Source organism: Oncorhynchus nerka, linkage group LG12, assembly GCF_034236695.1.
Source record: "Oncorhynchus nerka isolate Pitt River linkage group LG12, Oner_Uvic_2.0, whole genome shotgun sequence".
NCBI classification, from domain to species: Eukaryota; Metazoa; Chordata; class Actinopteri; order Salmoniformes; family Salmonidae; genus Oncorhynchus; species Oncorhynchus nerka.
This window is the reverse complement of record NC_088407.1, coordinates 79,549,467-79,573,268: the sequence shown is the minus strand read 5'-3', so window position 1 is coordinate 79,573,268 and position 23,802 is coordinate 79,549,467. Positions and strand designations below refer to the sequence as shown.

At 45.0% G+C, this 23,802-nt stretch overlaps 1 protein-coding gene across 1 annotated transcript in view; it reads right to left on the bottom strand.

Moving 5' to 3' along the window:
* Positions 1–23,802, bottom strand: part of LOC115138845 (nesprin-1-like) — a 195,657-nt gene that overhangs the window by 80,334 nt on the left and 91,521 nt on the right. The window contains 20 exon segments of the mRNA XM_065025814.1: positions 1,012–1,277; positions 3,998–4,174; positions 6,873–6,998; positions 7,269–7,415; positions 7,534–7,713; positions 7,885–8,052; positions 8,338–8,490; positions 8,689–9,015; positions 9,306–9,476; positions 9,638–9,793; positions 10,570–10,887; positions 11,150–11,314; positions 11,726–11,869; positions 16,194–16,347; positions 16,577–16,749; positions 17,001–17,165; positions 18,182–18,325; positions 18,539–18,721; positions 18,952–19,129; positions 21,088–21,224. Of these exon segments, the coding sequence (XP_064881886.1) occupies positions 1,012–1,277; positions 3,998–4,174; positions 6,873–6,998; positions 7,269–7,415; positions 7,534–7,713; positions 7,885–8,052; positions 8,338–8,490; positions 8,689–9,015; positions 9,306–9,476; positions 9,638–9,793; positions 10,570–10,887; positions 11,150–11,314; positions 11,726–11,869; positions 16,194–16,347; positions 16,577–16,749; positions 17,001–17,165; positions 18,182–18,325; positions 18,539–18,721; positions 18,952–19,129; positions 21,088–21,224 (3,632 nt within the window).

Here is a 23,802-nt window from a genome sequence, read left to right as displayed (position 1 = left end):
GACTGGTCCCACAGACTGAGACTGGTCCCACAGAGTGCCCTGGAGACTGGTCCCACAGAGTGCCCTGGAGGCTGGTCCCACAGAGTGCCCTGGAGACTGAGACTGGTGGTCCCACAGAGTGCCCTGGAGACTGGTCCCACAGAGTGCCCTGGAGGCTGGTCCCACAGAGTGCCCTGGAGACTGGTCCCACAGAGTGCCCTGGAGACTGGTCCCACAGAGTACCCTGGAGGCTGGTCCCACAGAGTGCCCTGGAGACTGGTCCCACAGAGTGCCCTGGAAACTGGTCCCACAGAGTGCCCTGGAGACTGGTCCCACAGAGTGCCCTGGAAACTGGTCCCACAGAGTGCCCTGGAGACTGGTCCCACAGAGGACCCTGGAGGCTGGTCCCACAGAGTGCCCTGGAGACTGGTCCCACAGAGTGCCCTGGAGACTGGTCCCACAGAGTACCCTGGAGGCTGGTCCCCTGGAGACTGGTCCCACAGAGTGCCCTGGAGACTGGTCCCACAGAGTACCCTGGAGGCTGGTCCCACAGAGTGCCCTGGAGACTGGTCCCACAGAGTGCCCTGGAGACTGGTCCCACAGAGTACCCTGGAGACTGGTCCCACAGAGTGCCCTGGAGACTGGTCCCACAGAGTGCCCTGGAGACTGGTCCCACAGAGTGCCCTGGAGACTGGTCCCACAGAGTGCCCTGGAGACTGGTCCCACAGAGTGCCCTGGAGACTGGTCCCACAGAGTGCCCTGGAGGTGTACTGTCCCACATCAATAGAATTTTGCAATGAAAGGATGCTCATTCACTAGCAAATAGCAAGACCTGCTGGAGTCAGCCAAACAGAACCAAAGAAATTCAACGTTTTTGCTTTTTTGTGATGTTGTCAAAACATTATGTATGAACTTTAATTGTGCATTGTGATATTATTGTGGGTGGAAATAGAGCAAAGTTAGTGCAATAGATCTCTGGATCTCATTCTATAGTAACTCAGTGATAGGTTTCAGATAGATAGATGACCCCACCTGGCCAGGTTATCCCACTCCTTAGACATTTGCTCAAAAAGTGCTTCCATGGCTGTGATGCAGTTGTGGTACTCCTGGATCCTCTGCAGGTCCTCCTGTCTCTGGCCCTTCAGCCTGTTAGCTTGGTGAAACAGCCCCAGCCAGGCATGGCTCAGACGCCCTATCTCTCCATGTTCCGGGCTGTCCTGGCCCGCAGTCAGACGACTCACACTCTCTGTCATCCTGGATAGGGTGGCTTGTTTACTCTGCAGCTGTTGGCTAAACTCCTGTTGGAGAGAGTGGAGAGAGATTAATTGTATTTGAGCAATGTGCATGTTTGATCTCCTGCTGTGTTAGTGGTTTGTATATGAGCAAACTGCTAATCGGTGAAACTGATATTGACTGTTACACACTTATTGAATCTAAATTCAATGTGGAGAGTTCAAACTTAGGGATCTTCATAGGGATCCAGTGAAGATGGAAGTGTGACAGTGCTCCCTAAAAATATACAGTACCAGTCAAAAGTCTGGACACACCTACTCATTCAAGTTTGTATTTACATTTTTTCAATTTTCTACATTGTAGAATAATAGTGAAGACATCAAACCTATGAAATAACACATATGGAATCATGTAGTAACCAAAAAAGTATTAAACAGATTCTCCAAATGTCCACCCTTTGCCTTTTTTGCCTCGCAAAAATCATGATGAAACTGGCTCTCATGAGCACCGCCACAGGAAAGGAAGACCCAGAGTTACCTCTTCTGCAGAGGATAAATTCATTAGAGTGTTCAGCCTCAGAAATGCAGCCCAAATAAATGCTTCACAGAGTTCAAGTAACAGACACATCTCAACATCAGCTGTTCAGAGGAGAATGTGTGAATCAGGCCTTAATGGTCAAATTGCTGCAAAGAAACCACTACTAAAGGACACCAGTAATAAGAAGAGACTTGCTTGGGCCAAGAAACACGAACAATGGACATTAGACCAGTGTAAATCTGTCCTTTGGTCTGATGAGTCCAACTTGCGATTTCTGGTTCCAACTGCTGTGACGCAGAGTAGGTGAACTGATGACCTCTGCATGTGTTGTTCCCACCATGAAGCATGGAGGAGGTGGTGTGATGGTGTGGGGGTGCTTTGCTGCTTTTTTTTATAAATCAAGCCACACTTAACCAGCATGGCTACCACAGCATTCTGTAGCGATACGCCATCCCATCTGGTTTGTGCTTAGTGGGACTATCATTTGTTTTTCAACAGGACAATGACCCAACATACCTCCAGGCTGTGTAAGGGCTATTTGACCAATAAGGATAGTGATGGAGTGCTGCATCAGATGACCTGGCTTCCACAATCACCCGACCTCAACCCAATTGAGATGGTTTGGGATGAGTTGGATTGCAGAGTGAAGGTAAAGTAGCCAACAAGTGCTCAGCATATGTAGGAACTCCCTCAAGATTGTTGGAAAAGCATTCCAGGTGAAGCTGGTTGAGAGAATGCCAAGAGTGTGCAAAGCTGTCATCAAGGCAAAGGGTGGCTAAAATATATTTAGATTGGTTTAACACTTTTTTGGTTACTACATGATTCCATATGTGTTATTTCGTAGTTTTGATGTCTTCACTATTATTCTACAATGTAGAAAATAGTACAAAATAAAGAAACACCCTTGAATGAGTAGGTGTCCAAACTATTGACTGATATTGCATGTTTTTTTACTCTGCACACTGCAGTCTATGTTCCCTGTTATTTTATTGTTGCTGTTTAATTATTAGTTATTTTTCAAATGTCCTTATTTAAAATATATATATATATATATATATATATTTTAACTTCAGTTTATTTTAGTACATACATTCTTAAAACTGCATTGTTGGTTAAGGGCTTGTAAGTAAGCATTTCACTGTAAAGACAAAGACCTGTTGTCTTTGCACATGAAATACCATTTGATTTGATGTGGTTAATTGTTTCAACCACTTAGGTCTGTCATCAGGTGTCTACCTTGGCCTGGGTGAGCATGTTGTGGGATTAACCCTGCTTCCTCCCTTGGCCTGGGTGAGCATGTTGTGGGATTAACCCTGCTTCCTCCCTTGGCCTGGGTGAGCATGTTGTGGGATTAACCCTGCTTCCTCCCTTGGCCTGGGTGAGCATGTTGTGGGATTGACCCTGCTTCCTCCCTTGGCCTGGGTGAGCATGTTGTGGGATTAACCCTGCTTCCTCCCTTGGCCTGGGTGAGCATGTTGTGGGATTGACCCTGCTTCCTCCCTTGGCCTGGGTGAGCATGTTGTGGGATTAACCCTGCTTCCTACCTTGGCCTGGATGAGTATGTTGTGGGATTAACCCTGCTTCCTACCTTGGCCTGGGTGAGCATGTTGTGGGATTGACCCTGCTTCCTCCCTTGGCCTAGAAGAGCATGTTGTGGGATTAACCCTGCTTCCTCCCTTGGCCTGGGTGAGCATGTTGTGGGATTGACCCTGCATTGACCCTGCTTCCTCCCTTGGCCTAGATGAGCATGTTGTGGAATTAACCCTGCTTCCTACCTTGGCCTGGGTGAGCATGTTGTGGGATTAACCCTGCTTCCTACCTTGGCCTGGGTGAGCATGTTGTGGGATTGACCCTGCATTGACCCTGCTTCCTCCCCTGGCCTAGATGAGCATGTTGTGGGATTAACCCTGCTTCCTACCTTGGCCTGGGTGAGCATGTTGTGGGATTAACCCTGCTTCCTACCTTGGCCTGGGTGAGCATGTTGTGGGATTGACCCTGCATTGACCCTGCTTCCTCCCTTGGCCTGGATGAGCATGTTGTGGAATTAACCCTGCTTCCTACCTTGGCCTGGGTGAGCATGTTGTGGGATTGACCCTGCATTGACCCTGCTTCCTCCCTTGGCCTGGATGAGCATGTTGTGGGATTAACCCTGCTTCCTACCTTGGCCTGGGTGGGCATGTTGTGGGATTAACCCTGCTTCCTACCTTGGCCTGGGTGAGCATGTTGTGGGATTAACCCTGCTTCCTACCTTGGCCTGGGTGAGCATGTTGAGGGCGATCTTGGTCTCGAGCTCCGCTGGTCTTCTGGAGAGGCTGAGAAGCTGCTGCTCCATGTCCTGGAACTGATCAGATAGCTCCTGCTTCTGCTCCTTTATCTCCCTCCAGCCCTCACATAGCTCCTGGGAGCTCAACATCCTCTCCTCCATCTGTACAGTACAACATGAAGTACACAGCTGAGTGCAGAACAACAAGGACGTCAACCTATGCATATTCTTAGAAAAAAGGGTTCCAAAAGGGTTCTACAGCTGTCCCCATAGCATAATAAGTTTTGGTTCCATGTAGAACCCTCTGTGTCAAGGGTTCTACATGGAACTCAAATGGATTCAACGGGAACCAAAAAGGTTTATTCAAAGGGTTCTCCTATGGGGACAGCCGAAGAAACCTTTTAGATTCTAGATACCACCTTTTTTTATAGGCTTGAACATTGGCTTGTTTTGTGGTAGGTATTTTTGTATACTAGTTTTATGATTCCTTTGCTGGTTGTTGTATGCATACTTATTAGCCTGGTCCCAGGTCTGTTAGTGTTTTTGCCGACTCCAATGTCATTGTCAAGTCAGACGTCATGTTTTGTATGACAATTCCATAAGGAGTTGGCAAGAGAGCAGTAACAGACTGTCACCAAGGCTGTTATAGGCCTACATATTTGCCCTGAATTCTAATGACGTGAAATGTAATGCTCTTTTCATTGTGAGAACTTGCGAGAGTAAGATGTGTGTATTTATTGCTGACCAAAACGGGCACGTGTGTGTATCCACGTATGTCATCCCGCTCACATTGATTTTGTTCACCCACACCATGAGCGATGAGGACACGCAGGTTGAAATATCAAAACAAAAACAATTATATATCAACCAATTATATTAATTTGGGGACAGGTCAAAAAGCATTGAACATTTATGGTAATTTAGCTAGCTAGCTTGCTATTGATTTTTTTATTTCACCTTTATTTAACCAGGTAGGCAAGTTGAGAATAAGTTCTCATTTACAATTGAGACCTGGCCAAGATAAAGCAAAGAAGTTTGACACATACAACAACACAGAGTTACACATGGAATAAACAAACATACAGTCAATAATACAATAGAAAAATAAGTATATATACAATGTGAGCAAATTAGGTAAAATAAGGGAGGTAAAGGCAAAACAAAGGCCATGGTGGCAAAGTAAATACAATATAGAAAGTAGATTTGCAGTGGAAGAATGTGCAAAGTAGAAATATAAATAATGGGGTGCATAGGAGCAAAATAAATAAATAAATACAGTAGAAGGGGTAGTTGTTTGGGCTAAATTATAGATGGGCGATGTACAGGTGCAGTAATCTGTGAGCTGCTCTGACAGCTGGTGCTTAAAGCTAGTGAGGGAGATAAGTGTTTCCAGTTTCAGAGATTTTTGTAGTTCATTCCAGTCATTGGCAGCAGAGAACTGGAAGGAGAGGCGGCCAAAGGAGGAATTGGTTTTGGGGGTGATCAGAGAGATATACCTGCTGGAGAGCGTGCTACAGGTGGGTGCTGCTATGGTGACCAGCGAGCTGAGATAAGGGGGGACTTTACCTAGCAGGGTCTTGTAGATGACCTGGAGCCAGTGGGTTTGGCGATGAGTATGAAGCGAGGGCCAGCCAACGAGAGCGTACAGGTTCGCAGTGGTGGGTAGTATATGGGGTTTTGGTGACAAAACGGATGGCACTGTGATAGACTGCATCCAATTTATTGAGTAGGGTATTGGAGGCTATTTTGTAAATGACATCGCCGAAGTTGAGGATCGGTAGGATGGTCAGTTTTACAAGGGTATGTTTGGCAGCATGAGTGAAGGATGCTTTGCTGTGAAATAGGAAGCCAATTCTATATTTAACTTTGGATTGGAGATGTTTGATGTGAGTCTGGAAGGAGAGTTTACAGTCTATCCAGACACCTAGGTATTTGTAGTTGTCCACATATTCTAAGTCAGAACCGTCCAGAGTAGTGATGCTGGATGGGCGGGCAGGTGCAGGCAGCGATCGGTTGAAAAGCATGCATTTAGTTTTACTTGTATTAAAGAGCAGTTGGAGGACAGGAAAGGAGAGTTGTATGGCATTGAAGCTCGTCTGGAGGGTTGTTAACACAGTGTCCAAAGAAGGGCCAGAAGTATACAGAATGGTGTCATCTGCGTAGAGGTGGATCAGAGACTTACCAGCAGCAAGAGCGACATCATTGATGTATACAGAGAAGAGAGTCGGGCCAAGAATTGAACCCTGTGGCACCCCCAGAGGCACGGACTAAAGGCCCTCCAATTTGACACTCTGAACTCTGATAGACACACTGATAGCTAATTCGTCCTGGGATATAAACATTGGGTTGTGATTTTACCTGAAATGCACATGTACTCCGACAATTAATCCACAGATAAAACGGTCAACCGATTTCATTTCTCATCATCTCTCCTCTTTCCTTCAAGCTTTCTTTTCTTCTTTGGACTTTATATGACGTTTGGCAACCAACTTTACGGTGCAATACTACAACCGACTGGAGTGCGGACCTCAGTTAATCTTTCAATCACCCATGTGGGTATACACTTCTAAAAACCAATGAGGAGATGGGAGAGACTGCAGCGCATTGAGCTTCACAAATAGAACCAATTTCTATTTTAGCGCCTGGCCACACAGATGCTCACTGACACACGCGAGCAGTGTGTGTGCAGTTATTGAATAACATGTATGTGTAAATATATTTTGCAACACAAGCGGTGTGGTCAGCATGTTATATATGCCAAATACTTGAAACTGAATCTTATGGTGAAAACCCTGTTGTCAATACTGTAGGGACAATGTGATGACCAGAAGTGAATGTACATTAAGACCAGCCCACACACCGTGTGTTTGACCTGCTGGACTTCCGCAGTGGTGGCTCTCACAGCATCATCAGACAAGTCACACACAGAACACACCAGGTCCAGGTACGTACTGGCCTGCTCCTGTAGAGCCCTGTAGTGCTTCACCTGTACAGGTAATAGGGGAATATACAGACAAATGTCATCAGTTTGATAAAACATTTGTTAATTTCCTGTTATTTATATTAATTAATCAGGTTGTCCAGTTGAGGTCAGAAGCAGAGCCTTCTATTTGACTTGATGAAGGAATTCAGAATGGTGATGAAATTCCAGAACTTCAAGGCATAACCCAGTTGTCATGGAAACAACATTACTGTGTCATTTGATTCTCATTCTCTGCCTATAAAAGAGCAAGAGGATAACCAGTCAGTCAGACACCTGTTTGAGGGCCTCCTGCATGCCAAAGGGAGGTTGACAGTGCAGCAGTAGCTCCTCATTGACGGTGGAGAGCCAGGTCTGGCACTGCTGCAGAGTGTCCTGGTGACTGACATGCTTCTGCAGTTCTCTGTCCAGACTCTGGTAAACCTGATGAAGACACAGACACACCAAGACAAGTGAGAAGATGAGCCAGGTTAGAGGGAGATGGAAACAGTAAGAGAGTAGAACAGAGCAGAGCAGCGTAGCGTGTTACTATAGCACTCACACACTGTGCGCTGCTGCAGATGGCTGAGTAGCTGTCTCTGGTGCCCTGATGGTGAGCCTTGACCTGCTGGCTGGTCTTAGCCTGCATCTGGTCTGTTGTACAGCTGGACACCAAGTCATCTCCTTTCTCCTTCAGACTGGTCAGGCGCTCCTCAAAACTAGCTATTTCCTCCATGATTGCCTAAGAAATGTGACAGACAAGAGTTCAGATTAGAAAAAGTAGTAAACAACAATTGCATTTTAGATTGTTGGTTTTGAACTTCAGAAGCATAATTCCATGGCAATTATTACATAATATCATTCTAATTGATTCTCATACGGTTCCATTCCTTAACATCAGTCAGTCACCCACCTTGTGGCGGGCCAGTTGTTGTGTGGCCGTCTCCATACTACATGTCTGCATGGAGTCTGAGGTGACCAGCCTACTGGACATCTGTAGGAGCCCCTTCTCCACCTCCTGGAGCTCACTGTTGTAGCACTCATGCTCCTTCACCCACTCCACCAGACTCTGGACTTGGCTCTGAAAACAAGTTCAAAACACTTTCTCTCATAGACAATTACAGTAGAAGTCTCCACAGCCACACCAATCAGGTAAGATGGTTACAGATGATGGAAGCTCACTAATAATGTAGTAGATGATCTCTGCAAGTGGTAGCAATTATAAGACGTTTAGGGGTTATGTTTAATGGTATTTTTTCAGGGCGCCTCTAACTCTTCTAGCTAGAAGTGTATGTAGTATAACGGTAGCGCGTAGACCCATTGAGTCCAAAGCGCAGCATTACAGCTTTCAATGCAGGACACCTACCTTGGCTGCAGTGCAGAGTTCCTGGTAGTCAGTCTGCAACCTGTTCATGTTGTCTCTGATGGTGGGGTCACAGACCATATCCAGCAGAACCTCTCCTTTCTCAACCACTGACCTCACCGCTGACTCGTGGGAATGCACTGTCTGCTGGATTGTCTACGTGAGGAATAAAATGTTCTTTAAAATGTCAATAAATCATTCAGCTGTTGTTGAAAAGTATTATTTATACCGCAGCACAACCAGACAGACAGACAGACAGACAGATATCGATCGGGAAGTTGAGTTTATCAACAGTAAACACAGCAGCATGTGACCTACCAAGCAGATTAGCATGACATCAGCTAGCCTATGTACCTTATATTTGGCTAACTGGGCCTTCTTCTGGTAGAGCTCAGCTTTGAGCTCAATGGGTGAGCTTAACAAAGCCTTGGTCTCAGCGAGCCACTGTGCCTGGGCCTTGTACTTGTCCAGGAAGTCTTTGGAGAGGGAGATGCATTTCTCCAGGGAGCTGTGCTCCGTGCGTAACCCAGCCATCAGGCCCTCTAGCTGGGATCTATGAGCATCCACCTCCTCCCTCAGCTGCTCAGCTTCTGGTTCCTCCAGGAAGGCCACGGCCCGCTCTGTCTTCTCACGCATCGTCTTCAGGAAGCTGTGGCCCTGCTCCATGTCACCCTGAAGAGCCTGGAGAAAAGACACACAGAGAGTAAACAGAAGCAGTTACGCCTGTGACCATAACCTTTTCAGAGGATGAAAGAAAGCAAAGAGAGTTTGAGACTTGGTAGTGTCACTGTGATGAAGTACACTAGGTCCGCACTGAAAAAGTATTTCAAAAGAGCTTACTTTTGCGACATAAAAGTTGTTGCCTACCAACTGAGCTGCTAGAGGCATGGCTTACATTTAGCTGAAGCTCAGACTGTAGTCTCTCTCGCCAGACTCAGGGCAGCGGCTGTAAGAAGAGTCTGTTACTGTACCTCCAGTGTCTTCATCTTCCTCTCCATGGTAAGACGGTCTACTACACTGATGCTGATGGCCATGGTGCTGAAGTTGTTCTTGGCCGAGCTCAGCCAATCAGAGAAGGTCCTGAGCACATTCTGGGCCTCCTCGATGCAACACACCTCCACCTGTAGTTGCTTGATGCTCTCCTGCAGTACATCAACAGACAGCCCAAGAAAAAACGATAGAAATGGAGATTCTGCACTGTGGTAGCAAACTGGGGTGTGTAAATTAGTCCAAGGTTTGTGTGTGTGTGTATGTGTGCATGCTTGTGTGTTCCTGCCTATGTGTGTAACTGAGCAGGTCGTACCAGTAGGTGCAGTAGCAGGGCGTGGTAGCGGGAGGTGAGTTGGGTAGCTCTGGTGCTGACCCGGCTGCTGATGTGGGTCTCATCTATGACCTGCTGGGCTAGAACACTCAGACCCTCCACCTCCTCCTGGTACACTAGCACCTCCTCCTGCCAACTCTGTATACATAGAGAGAGAGAGAGAGAGAGAGAGAGAGAGAGAGAGAGAGAGAGAGAGAGAGAGAGAGAGAGAGAGAGAGAGACACACACAATTTAAGCCCTGTTTCTATTTGCACTTTGAAGTAAACCCAGGTTGGGCTGGCCTTGGTGGGCTGGCTGAAATTGTGTTTCCACTGCCTCAAGAAAATAGGAATGATGTCATGTTGCTAGGTAGACAATATGTGACTGCAGCTGGCTTAGCTAATGTTGAATAATTTAATTCACCCTCACCATGCTGTAACTAACGTTAGCCCATACTCCTGCCAGTGCCAGCCAGGCTCAGAGCCATGTCTTTAGCTTGCTGGTGTTAGCTAGTTAGTTAAACAGTTAGCGTCATCGTTAGCATAACTAGCTAGCTAGCTTAATTCCTACCCTGCTTGCCATGGCATTGGCTATTAGCTAGTTAACCAAGCAAACCAGACAGCAACAAGCCCAGACGAGCTAGTTAAACATTATGTCAGCATCCAGCAGTGATCATAGTGCATAGTAACGGCGTCACCAGCCCAAATTGTAATCGAGCAGGCACCAGTTGTGAAACAGGGCCAAGCTAGCTCGATTTTGAGAAATCCATTCCAGTCAGCTCGAAATTGGCCCTAATTTTCCCTAATTTTAAGTGTCAGTTGAAACGGGGCTTTATTGAAACACCAGCACCTCCTATTGGAAGACAAGCTCAGAGAGACATACAAACATCGAACATCATCTACTGAAACTCAGGCGCTGTAGAAGAAGATGCTGACCTTTATCAGTTGGAGTTGAGCGTCCTTGGTGGCACGGTCCGACCGGCGATGACTCCTCAGTTGACCTTTGCTCTCCATGCTATTCAGCCAGCTGTCCAGACCCTGAAACTTTTGCTCCATCTGGCGGAGCTTGGCCAGGGTACTGTTGAGCTGGGTCCTGGTGTCTCCCAGCTTACCCTGGTACAGATTCCAGTTCTGCTGCAAGGTCTCCAGGACCCGGTCCTCGATTTGGGGGACACCCCAGGGCACAACCTGGTCTCTACTGTCCAGCAGGGTGTTGAGTAGGGCCTCGCCCTCCGTGCACTGGACCTGCAGCTCCTGGAAATGAATGCAGAGAGGCAGCTGTCATTGTTATTCAGACTGAACATTACGAAACATTACTGGACATTCCAACGCCGTTATACATCTCGCGCCGACAGGCAAAGCTAGGCAATTTTCCCCATGCTGAATAACATACGTTTAGACAACAATTTGGGAATATGGTCCATTATATTCAATACGTCAGGGCACAAGATCAATGGGAAAAGCCACTCTTCTTTGGTTCTTGTATGTGGAAACAGCAGTATGTTCTTGTTATGACCTGTAGTTTCTGAAGCGTCTCCTCCAGAGTGTCCACATCCCCCTCTAGCTGTGTGTAGCAGCCCAGTTTCTCCTGCTCCTGCTCCAGCCACGCCTCAAACACATTTAGGCCTCTCTCGTACTCCTGGTGGACCTGCACCAGCTCTTCTGCCTTCCCCACCGCAGTCTGGAAACACAAAAACAAATATGTGCATTATAGACATGTAACTACTACAAAAATATGAAATGATAACATGAGACTTGTGTCTTCACACAGCCACTGTGCACGGGAGGAATGCCACAAGGTATTCCTCCCGTACCCCGTACCTAAATGTACAAATTACCTCGACTAACCTGTATCCCACGCACATTGACTCAGTACCGGTACCACCTGTATATAGCCTCGTTACTGTTATTTTATTGTGTTACTTGAGTTAATTTAGTAAATATTTTCTTAACTCTATTTCTTGAACTGCATTGCTGGTTAAGGGCTTGTAAGTAAACATTTCACGGTGCAGTTGTATTTCGATTTGATAAGTCTGGCAAGTGATACTAACATGAGAAGGAGATGGATGCTTCACTGCTGTACTGTATATACCTTGGTGTTGTCCTTGACGGTGTGGTATCGTTCCTGCAGGTCCTGGAGCTCTAGCTGGGTAACGTAGTGTTCCGCCATGTTGGCTCCCTTCACGGTGATGGTGTCCAGTAGACTGCTGTGGCTAAGAACCTCCTCATAGAGAAGCTGAAACAGACACAACATGGATCAGGCCTAATGTGAATGTTTCTACTGCATTTAAACCACAGCATGACACAGGGTTAGGTTAGTTTAGGATAAAACGAAACGTCTATTACATTGGCATTTGGTGACTTTTTATAAGGCAGAGGCACCCTCCTATTGTATTGTGCATTGTATTATATATTGTATTACTGTATGTATGGATACGTGGTTGGGATATGACTGTGATATGTGGTTGTCTCTCTTGGCTATCTTAACTTCATTGGGATAGGGGGCAGCATTTTCACTTTTGGATGAAAAGCGTGCCCAGAGTAAACTATTGATACAGTGGGATATTGGTAATCTTGCACTTCCTAAGGCTTCCACTAGATGTCAGCAGTCCTTAGAACGTTGTTTCAGGCTTCTACTGTGAAGGGGGGCTGAATGAGAGGGGAATCAATCAGAGGTCTGGCAGAGAGCCACGGGCTCGTGACGCGCGGTCATGTGAGAGTTAGCTCGTGATCCATTGCTTTTCTACAGACAAAGGAATTTTCCGGTTGGGACATTATTGAAGATTTATGTTAACAACATCCTAAAGATTGATTCTATACTTTGTTTGATATGTTTCTACGGCCAGTAATATAACTTTTTGGACTTTTCGTCCGACCTTTCCACTGGACTTGCACGTGCGTTTGGATTTGTTTACCAAATGCCCTAACAAAAGGAGGTATATGGACATAAATTCTGAACTTCATCGAACAAATCAAACATTTATTGTGGAACTGGGATTCCTGGGAGTGCATTCTGATGAAGATCATCTAAGGTAAGTGAATATTTATAATGCTATTTCTGACTAATGTTGACTACACAACATGGCGGATATTTCTTTGGCTGGTTTGGGCTCTGACCGCCGTACTCAGATTATTGCATGGTATGCTTTTTCCGTAATTTAAAAAAAAAATCTGATACAGCGGTTGCATTAAGGAGAAGTTTATCTAAAGTTCCATGTATAATAGTTGTATCTATGATCAATGTTTATGATGAGTATTTCTGTGAATTGATGTGGCTCTCTGCAAAATCACCGTATTTTTTGGAACTACTGAACATAACACGCCAATGTAAAATGAGATTTTTGGATATAAATATGCACTTTATCGAACAAAACATACATGTATTGTGTAACATGAAAACCTATGAGTGTCATCTGATGAAGATCATCAAAGGTTAGTGATTAATTTGATCTATATTTCTGCTTTTTGTGACTCCTCTCTTTGGCTGGAAAAATGGCTGTGTTTTTCTGTGACTTGGTGGTGACCTAACATAATCGTTTGTGGAGCTTTCGCTGTAAAGCCTTTTTGAAATCAGACACTGTGGTGCCTAATACTTGTATAATACTTGTATGTTTGAGAAATTTGATTTATGAGATTTCTGTTGTTTGAATTTGGCGCCCTGCAATTTCACTGGCTGTTGGCCAGGTCCAGGTTCTCCTTTACCCAAATCCAGATAGCAGATGTTCTGAAAGAGCTGCAAAACCTGGACCCGTACAAATCAGCTGGGCTTGACAATCTGGACCCTCTATTTCTGAAACTATCTGCCGCCATTGTCGCAACCCCTATTACCAGCCTGTTCAACCTCTCTTTCATATCGTCTGAGATCCCCAAGGATTGGAAAGCTGCCGCAGTCATCCCCCTCTTCAAAGGGGGAGACACCCTGGACCCAAAGTGCTATAGACCTATATCCATCCTGCCCTGCCTATCTAAGGTCTTCGAAAGCCAAGTCAACAAACAGGTCACTGACCATCTCGAATCCCACCGTACCTTCTCCGCTGTGCAATCTGGTTTCTGAGCCGGTCACGGGTGCACCTCAGCCACACTCAAGGTACTAAACGATATCATAACCGCCATCGATAAAAGACAGTACTGTGCAGCCGTCTTCATCGACCTCGCCAAGGCTTTCGACTCTGTCAATCACCATATTCTTATCGGCAGACTCAATAGCCTCGGTTTTTCGGATGACTGCCTTGCCTGGTTCACCAATTACTTTGCAGACAGAGTTCAGTGTGTCAAATCGGAGGGCATGCTGTCCGGTCCTCTGGCAGTCTCTATGGGGGTGCCACAGGGTTCAATTCTCGGGCCGACTCTTTTCTCTGTATATATCAATGATGTTGCTCTTGCTGCGGGCGATTCCCTGATCCACCTCTACGCAGACGACACCATTCTATATACTTTTGGCCCGTCATTGGACACTGTGCTATCTAACCTCCAAACGAGCTTCAATGCCATACAGCACGTGGCCTCCAACTGCTCTTAAACGCGAGTAAAACCAAATGCATGCTTTTCAACCGATCGCTGCCTGCACCCGCATGCCCGACTAGCATCACCACCCTGGATGGTTCCGACCTTGAATATGTGGACATCTATAAGTACCTAGGTGTCTGGCTAGACTGCAAACTCTCCTTCCAGACTCACATCAAACATCTCCAATCGAAAATCAAATCAAGAGTCGGCTTTCTATTCCGCAACAAAGCCTCCTTCACTCACGCCGCCAAGCTTACCCTAGTAAAACTGACTATCCTACCAATCCTCGAATTTGGCGATGTCATCTACAAAACGGCTTCCAACACTCTACTCAGCAAACTGGATGCAGTCTATCACAGTGCCATCCGCTTTGTCACTAGAGCACCTTATACCACCCACCACTGCGACTTGTATGCTCTAGTCGGCTGGCCCTCGCTACATATTCGTCGCCAGACCCACTGGCTCCAGGTCATCTACAAGTCCATGCTAGGTAAAGCTCCGCCTTATCTCAGTTCACTGGTCACGATGGCAACACCCATCCGTAGCACGCGCTCCAGCAGGTGTATCTCACTGATCATCCCTAAAGCCAACACCTCATTTGGCCGCCTTTCGTTCCAGTACTCTGCTGCCTGTGACTGGAACGAACTGCAAAAATCGCTGAAGTTGGAGACTTTTATCTCCCTCACCAACTTCAAACATCAGCTATCCGAGCAGCTAACCGATCGCTGCAGCTGTACATAGTCTATTGGTAAATAGCCCACCCATTTTCACCTACCTCATTCCCATACTGTTTTTATACTGTTTTTTATTTATTTACTTTTCTGCTCTTTTGCACACCAATATCTCTACCTGTACATGACCATCTGATCATTTATCACTCCAGTGTTAATCTGCAAAATTGTATTATTCGCCTACCTCCTCATGCCTTTTGCACACATTGTATATAGACTGCCCATTTTTTTTTTCTACTGTGTTATTGACTTGTTAATTGTTTACTCCATGTGTAACTCTGTGTTGTCTGTTCACACTGCTATGCTTTATCTTGGCCAGGTCGCAGTTGCAAATGAGAACTTGTTCTCAACTAGCCTACCTGGTTAAATAAAGGTGAAATATTTTTTTTTTTAAAGTTCCCAAACAGGTTAAGATAAATGCACTAGCTGTTGTTAGTTCTGGATAGGAGTGCCTACTAAATTGTAATGTAAATGTAGTGCAATGTATATTTATGTATATTATGTATTTTATTTGTTGTATTGTTATCTGTTTGGACCCCAGGAAGAGTAGCCACTTCCTCGGCAGCAGCTAATTGGGATGTCCTCTTTCACCGTTATTATTTGCACTGTCTAAAGCTGAAGCAAACCATGGCATGACACTGTGTTAGTGTCACTTTATCAAAATGTTTCACAAGGCAGAGGCACATGACAAAGATGTCCTCTTTCACCATTATTATTGGCACCGGCACCAGATATTATTTCCCCTTTCACTGTTCATTATTTGCAATCACATTTCCCATTGACTGTCAGTAAGAAAAAGTAGTATACACTGAGTGTACAAATCATTGAGGCCACCTGCTCTTTCCATGACAGACTGACCAGGTGAAAGCTTTGATCCCTAATTGATGTCACCTGTTAAATTCACCAATCAGTGTAGATGAAGGGGAGGAGACAGGTAAAACAATTATTTTTAAGCCTTGAGACAATTGAGACGTTTATTCATTTAGAGGGTGAATGGGCAGGACAAAACATGTAAGTGCCTTTGAATGGGGTATGGTAGTAGGTGCCAGGCGCACCGGTTTGTGTCAAGAACTTCAACGCTGGCGTTTCTTTTTCACTCAACATTTTCCTGTGTGTATCAAAAATGGTCCTCCCAAAGGACATCCAGCCAACTTGACAAAACTGTGGGAAGCATTGGAGTCTAATTGGGCCAACATCCCTGTGGAATGCTAGAGTCCATGCCCCGACAAATTGAGACTGTTCTGAGGGAAAGGGGGGTTGCAACTTAATATTAGGAAGGTGTTGCTAAAGTTTGGTATACTCAGTGTAGATGACCGCAGGTACCTTGGCTTTGCCCAGGTTGGCAGTTTTGTCTCTCATCTCGGAGCATTGTTTGTCTCTTGGGTCCAGGCTCTCCTCAACACGCTCCACCCAGCCCACAAACTGACACACGTCCTCCTGGTAGCTGGTCCACTGGGAGAGGGCTCCCTCCAACTGGCTGTGAGGGAATACAGTGTAGTACACATAAATATATCACACAGTTAGCTGATCGCAACTAAAGGCACTTGTACACTGTCTCAACATTGACCAACATTCTTAAGTTGGCAGTTGTGTTCAGAATGTTCACAGTAAAAACAAATATTCAATTTGATCAGATGTTATCATAGCCCAGTAAGTATTCTACTAAGGCATTCTAATCTTTCAGGACATTAAAAAGAGAAGCTAACCTTTTGCATTGGATGGAGGCGGAAAGCAGGGTATCCCAGGAGTCTTTGAGGTCCTGGATGTTCTTGCAGACTACTGGTACACCCTCTACTGATGTGTTCCTCTGGACAGACTCTCCCCTGGTGACCAGCATCTTCAGCTGGATCTCCTTCTCCTGACGTGCTGTCAGCAACGCCTGAGACACATCAAGGGTCAATACATGTATTACAAAATGAGTTCAGACATCTGGAAGGCAGTAGCAATGCTAACTTAGCTACCCGTTACATACTGGAGATTTAAAACAACTTTTACTCTATAATCCAAGTCCAAGTTTAGTTTAGTTGATTGTATTTGATTTTAGCTAATAAAAAGTTAGCTTAGTTTAGTTTAGTTAGCTTAGCTAAGTTTATCTTAGCTTGATGTAGGTCAGAGGTGGTTGTACTGTACCTCCAGCTTGATCATCCTGCAGTCCAGGACGTTCTTGTCTGCTGTGGGAGTGCGGTAGGTCTGCAGCATATGCCTGGTGTCGGCCACCCAGTTCTGCAGCTCTTTCAGCCCCTGGGAGAACAGCTGGTGCTCAGTGACGATACGGTGGATACGGGAAGCCTTCTCCTGTAGAACCACAAAGCATAGCACATGTCATAGGTCAGTTTCTGTGTGTTCATTCGTTTGCACACTCGTAACAAATTCAACTCAAAGTGAACCTGGGGTTTGTGTATACAAATGCCATAGGGGTCAAATTCAGTATGGAATAAAAGAAGAGCAGCAGTAATTTTGTAAGTTTACATTCTTGGTTACAGTATTTCATTTTTCAGCTATAAGATTGGAAATTCATTGATTATATACATAATTTTAACCGGAGAGATGACTCAAACCTCAGTCTAGTTCCTCCTGCCTGCCCTCTTGCAGGTGGACAGGCGGGCAGGCAGGTGTTAGTTACCTTGGTCAGGTTGGTTAGAGCTAAGTACTGAGCGGAGAGCTGCGAGACACGGTGGACAAAGCTCTTTCTGGCCGCATGTCCATCCCACAGTAGCTGGGCCTTCTCTCTGAGCCTTATCAGCTGAACCTCTTGAGAGGCTAACTCCTCGAGCACAGACTGCAAGGGCACAAGCAGGTTATCACAGAGACAGAAGCATGCAAGCCAACACACAGAGACAGTTAGCCAAGTTAACATAAACACTTACAGACCAGGGTTGTAATGACATGGAAGAAAAAGCAGACTGGGTCAATGTTATGGACATGAAATACTGTCATGACATGGCAATCAAAAGAAGGTTAATGAACACAACAGACAAAGATGTTTGAAGCGTTTGAAAACATTGAACAGTGCTGTTAAGTGTCAACTCTTTAAACAGTTATTATTTACGCTGAATTGAGAACACACCTACAGCAGAAGCATTTGAAAGTAGATTGGGTAGATAGCAGGGCAGAAATGAGCAGTGAGCAGTTAGGTTAAGCTTTGACAGTGCGATGAAGGAACTCCATCACTGATTCACAGTGACTGAGCTGAAATGGTGAGCTTCTATAACGGCCATGCTGGTGCCTGGCAAGGCATGGTGATTGGTGGGATGATGGGACAGTTATGAGGATAGCTCTTCGTGATTTGACAGGCTGAGAGCCATGTATACCTGCAGCTTGTGCAACTCCTGCTTTTTGGCAGTGAGGTCATGGAGTCGTGTGCTGCTCTCCTGTACAGCAACCTCTGTCCCGTTCAGCCACTCCTGAAGAGGCTCCACACTCGCCTCAAAGTCCTTCATCTGAGACTGGAGGTTCTGAAATAGGAGTGAAACAAACGCAACCTCTGATACACAATTCAAAACAGGTTTCAGCATCACACAAATTGCTAAAATTGCAAAATGCTTGCTCTCGAGACACAGTAAAGTACAATGAGTGTGAATTTGTATTTTATTTTATACAAACTGAATAGATGACATATTCTCACCACTTAAAGGATTCACATGCTGTACTTTACATCAATTAATTACCTGTAGGGCAGTCTCCCTCTGGTGCAAGTTGGACATCAGAGTCTTCCAGTCTTCTCTGGCACTGCTCATTTTGGCCCGGACAGCATCTACTCTGTCCTTGGCAGCGATACTGACCACCAGCTCACCACTGAGCACCACAGCATTTAGTTTGGAGTGGCCCTGCTCCCTGTCACTCAGGAACTCCTTGGGGGTGGAGACAGAATGGCCAAGAGATAAGATGCATTCTTTAAAAAATAATGTCCAATTCAATCAAATGTGCTTGCAAGGCCAAATGTGTTTAAGGACAAAAGGTTTCCTGGACAGATTAAAAGCGCTTTAATAGAGAACTTCCATTGAAGAACTCATGGAGGTCATCCATTCAACCTGATGGACTAGGCTTGATTTGTGTCCAGGGAAACTGGGCCTTAACGTACCTGTATCTTCTGCAGGCTGGAGGAGGCCTCACTGAGGTTCTGAGGCACATCAAAGCACTTGGCTGTGTTGATTTTGGCATTGACCAGCCACTGCTGGAACTCTCGGAAAGCGGCACGGAACTCCTGCTCCAGAAGCTTCTCTTTGTTTTGGCATTCTCTGGAGGCCTGCAGGCTCAGCCTAGGAGGGAGAAGAGAGGACAGATAATTGTATACAGCGCCTACAGGGCGGTATTCTGACTTGTATACAGCGCCTACAGGACGGTATTCTGACTTGTATACAGCATCTACAGGACGGTATTCTGACTTGTATACAGCGCCTACAGGGCGGTATTCTGACTTGTATACAGCGCCTACAGGACGGTATTCTGACTTGTATACAGCATCTACAGGACGGTATTCTGACTTGTATACAGCGCCTACAGGACAGTATTCTGACTTGTATACAGCATCTACAGGACGGTATTCTGACTTGTATACAGCGCCTACAGGACAGTATTCTGACTTGTATACAGCATCTACAGGACAGTATTCTGACTTGTATACAGCATCTACAGGACAGTATTCTGACTTGTATACAGCATCTACAGGACGGTATTCTGACTTGTATACAGCGCCTACAGGACGGTATTCTGACTTGTTTACAGCGCCTACAGGACGGTATTCTGACTTGTATACAGCGCCTACAGGACGGTATTCTGACTTGTATACAGCGCCTACAGGACAGTATTCTGACTTGTATACAGCATCTACAGGACGGTATTCTGACTTGTATACAGCGCCTACAGGGCGGTATTCTGACTTGTATACAGCATCTACAGGACGGTATTCTGACAGGACGGTATTTGTTTACAGCGCCTACAGGACGGTATTCTGACTTGTATACAGCGCCTACAGGACGGTATTCTGACTTGTATACAGCGCCTACAGGACGGTATTCTGACTTGTATACAGCGCCTACAGGACGGTATTCTGACTTGTTTACAGCGCCTACAGGACGGTATTCTGACTTGTATACAGCATCTACAGGACGGTATTCTGACTTGTTTACAGCGCCTACAGGACGGTATTCTGACTTGTATACAGCGCGGTATTCTGACTACAGGACGGTATTCTGACTTGTTTACAGCGTATTCTGACTTACAGGACGGTATTCTGACTTGTATACAGCGCCTACAGGACGGTATTCTGACTTGTATACAGCATCTACAGGACGGTATTCTGACTTGTTTACAGCGCCTACAGGACGGTATTCTGACTTGTATACAGCGCCTACAGGACGGTATTCTGACTTGTTTACAGCGCCTACAGGACGGTATTCTGACTTGTATACAGCATCTACAGGACGGTATTCTGACTTGTATACAGCGCTTACAGGACTGTATTCTGACTTGTATACAGCGCCTACAGGACGGTATTCTGACTTGTATACAGCGCCTACAGGACGGTATTCTGACTTGTATACAGCGCCTACAGGACGGTATTCTGACTTGTTTACAGCGCCTACAGGACGGTATTCTGACTTGTATACAGCATCTACAGGACGGTATTCTGACTTGTATACAGCGCTTACAGGACGGTATTCTGACTTGTATACAGCGCCTACAGGACGGTATTCTGACTTGTATACAGCGCCTACAGGACGGTATTCTGACTTGTATACAGCGCCTACAGGACGGTATTCTGACTTGTATACAGCATCTACAGGACGGTATTCTGACTTGTATACAGCGCCTACAGGACGGTATTCTGACTTGTATACAGCATCTACAGGACGGTATTCTGACTTGTATACAGCATCTACAGGACGGTATTCTGACTTGTATACAGCATCTACAGGACAGTATTCTGACTTGTATACAGCGCCTACAGGACGGTATTCTGACTTGTATACAGCGCCTACAGGACGGTATTCTGACTTGAGATCTGATTCTGCATACTTAACTTACATTTTGGCTCTCATTGACATCCGTAAACAAGTAAATTATTTACTTATCTCAACTTGGAATCGGGCCCATAGCGTATGTAATGGCTTTGCAACAGAACAGTATGTAATACACACTCCAAAAACTATTTAAACAAATGATTTGAATGTCAGGTATAGTAAGACCCCATCCATCATGCTGCTGAATGACTTACCTGTTGTACTCCTTGATAAGGGAGGACACTCTCTCTGACTGAGTACCCAGGTCCTTGGAGAACCGACACAGGCCGTTGAGCTGGAACTTCAGACTGTCTGACATGGGCTCCATTTTGACCAGACCTTCCAGAGTGTCCTGGGTGGCACAGACACAATGAGAAGTTGCTTTAGAGGAGAGTGAATGGAGGATTGTGAATGTAGACCCGAGGATATGGTGATTTTTGGAATTTCTAACTTCCTCTTTGAAAAGTAAACAGTCATCATAAGTATTACGGATCGAAGCCTTCCTTTAATGTTACATTTCGTTTTGGCATTGCAGCAATACTAAAAGGACCAGTGCAATCAAAGATGTGATTTTCCAGTGTCTTATATAGACTGAGTGTACAAAAGTGATGTCACTTGTTAAATCCACTTGTCAGTGTATATGAAGGGGAGGAGACAGGTGAAAGAAGGATGTTTAAGCCTTGAGACATGGATTGTGTATGTATGACATTCAGAGAGTGAATGGGCAAGACAAAATATTTAAGAGCCTTTGAACAGGGTATGGTAGTAGGTACCAGGTGCACCGGTTTGTGTCAAGAACTGCAACACTGCTGGGTTTTTCACGTTCAACAATTTCCCATGTGTATCAAGAATGGCCCACCACGCAAAGGACATCCAGACAACTTGATGCAACTGTGGAAAGCATTGGAGTCAATATGGGCCAGCATCCCTGTGGAATGCCTTCGACACCTTGTACAGTCAAAGCCCCAACAAATTTAAGTTATTCTGAGGGCAAAAGTGGGAGTGCAACTCAATATTAGGAAGGTGTCCTTAATGTTTTGAATACTCAGTGTACATTTTCACACTATGTGGTTGGAATAATACTGTAAAATTGTGAAAATTATGATAATGCCCTTTTAGTGTAAGAGCTGTTTGAAAAGCCTGTTTTGGTGGGATGGAGTTTTGGCCCTCCGACTTAGTTAATATACCAATAAGAAAGACAGTGTCACGGATCCCTCCGGAACTTTCATTACACACCCCTGGCCCCTATTCCCATTGATTAGTAATTGTATAAGTGTGTGTGTTTGTTCACCATTGTCCTGTCGATTATTGTTATAATGTCCGTTGGTGCGTGTGAGTACCTGTGCTGTGGGTTTTGGCTTTCGCGCCATTGTGGATTGTGCAGATGATTAAGGGTCTGGTCCAGTGTGTTAATCATTGTGCGGGTGTGTTATTTATTCGAGGTACTCCTCGCTCTTTTGTTTTGGGTTTCTACCCTGTGTTTAGTTACGTGTTGGTTTTGTCTTCGTACCCGTGTCTTTACACGGCACGCCGTAATTTGGGCTGAATAAAAAACCTATTACGCATTCCTGCTCCTGTCTTCCAAATCATTGTTACCAACGTGACAGACAGTTCCAAACCTCTCTGCCAATAACAGTTCATTTTCAGTTTCTCCCTCTCTACTCAGACCACTCCCAGACAGTCCTATCACCATTCTTGCTTGAGAAATTGCTCTTTGCTAAGAATAATTTTAACATGTATTTATTTTAATTGAAAACAATCACAGTACTTAATTGTTACCCATAAATGATTTGATATTGGGAAAACAATGGCTGCAATAAACCACGGGTGTCTAATTCATTTTGCCCTGGGGGCCGCATTCGGTCTTCAACGAAGTCCGGAGGGCCGGCACTGAAAATGAGTTATACTGTATTTGCAAAAAAAATCCTCTATCGTTTTTGGATTTGTTTTTAATTCTCCCTGGCTGTCTAGTGATTATTAGCAAGCTGGCCAGTCAAGAAACAGTGCCTTCAGAAAGTATTCACACCCTTTGACTTTTTTCCACATTTTGTAGTGTTACAGCCTGAATTAAAAATGTATTAAATTGAGATTTTGTGTCATTGGCCTACACACAATATCACACAATGTCAAAGTGGAATTGTGTTTGTAGAATTTGTTACAAATTAATAAAAAATGAAAGGCTGAAATGTCTTGAGTATTCAACCCGTTTTTTTATGGCAAGCTTAAATAAGTTCAGGAGTAAAAATGTGCTTTACGAGTCACAATAAGTTGCATGGACTCACTCTGTTTGCAATAATAGTGTTTAACATTATTTTTGTAGGACTACCTCATCTCTGTTCCCCACGCATACAATTATTTGTAAAGGTCCCTCAGTCAAGCAGTGAATTTCAAGCACAGATTCAACCACAAAGACCAGGGAGGTTTTCCAATGCCTCACAAAGAAGGGCTCCTATTGGTAGATGGGTAAAAATGTAAAAAGCAGACGTTGAATATCCCTTTGAGCATGGTGAAGTTATTAATTACACTTTGGATAGTGTATCAATACATGCAGTCACTACAAAGATACAAGTGTCCTTACGAACAGTTGCAGGAGAGGAAGAAAACCACTCAGGGATTTTACCATGAGGCCAATGGTGACTTAAAAAAAGTTACAGTTTAATGGCTTTGATAGGAGAAAACTGAGAATGGATCAACAACAATGCAGTTACTCCACAATACTAACCTAAATGATAGAATGAAAAGAAGGAAGCATGTACAGAATAAAAAATATTAAACAAAAATGTATCCTGTTTGCAACAAGGCACTAAAGTAGAACTGCAAAAGATATGGCAAACAAATTAACTTTATGTCCTGACTACAAAGCGTTATGTTTGGGGCAAATCCAACTCAACACATCACTGAGTACCACTCTTCATATTTTCAAGCATGGT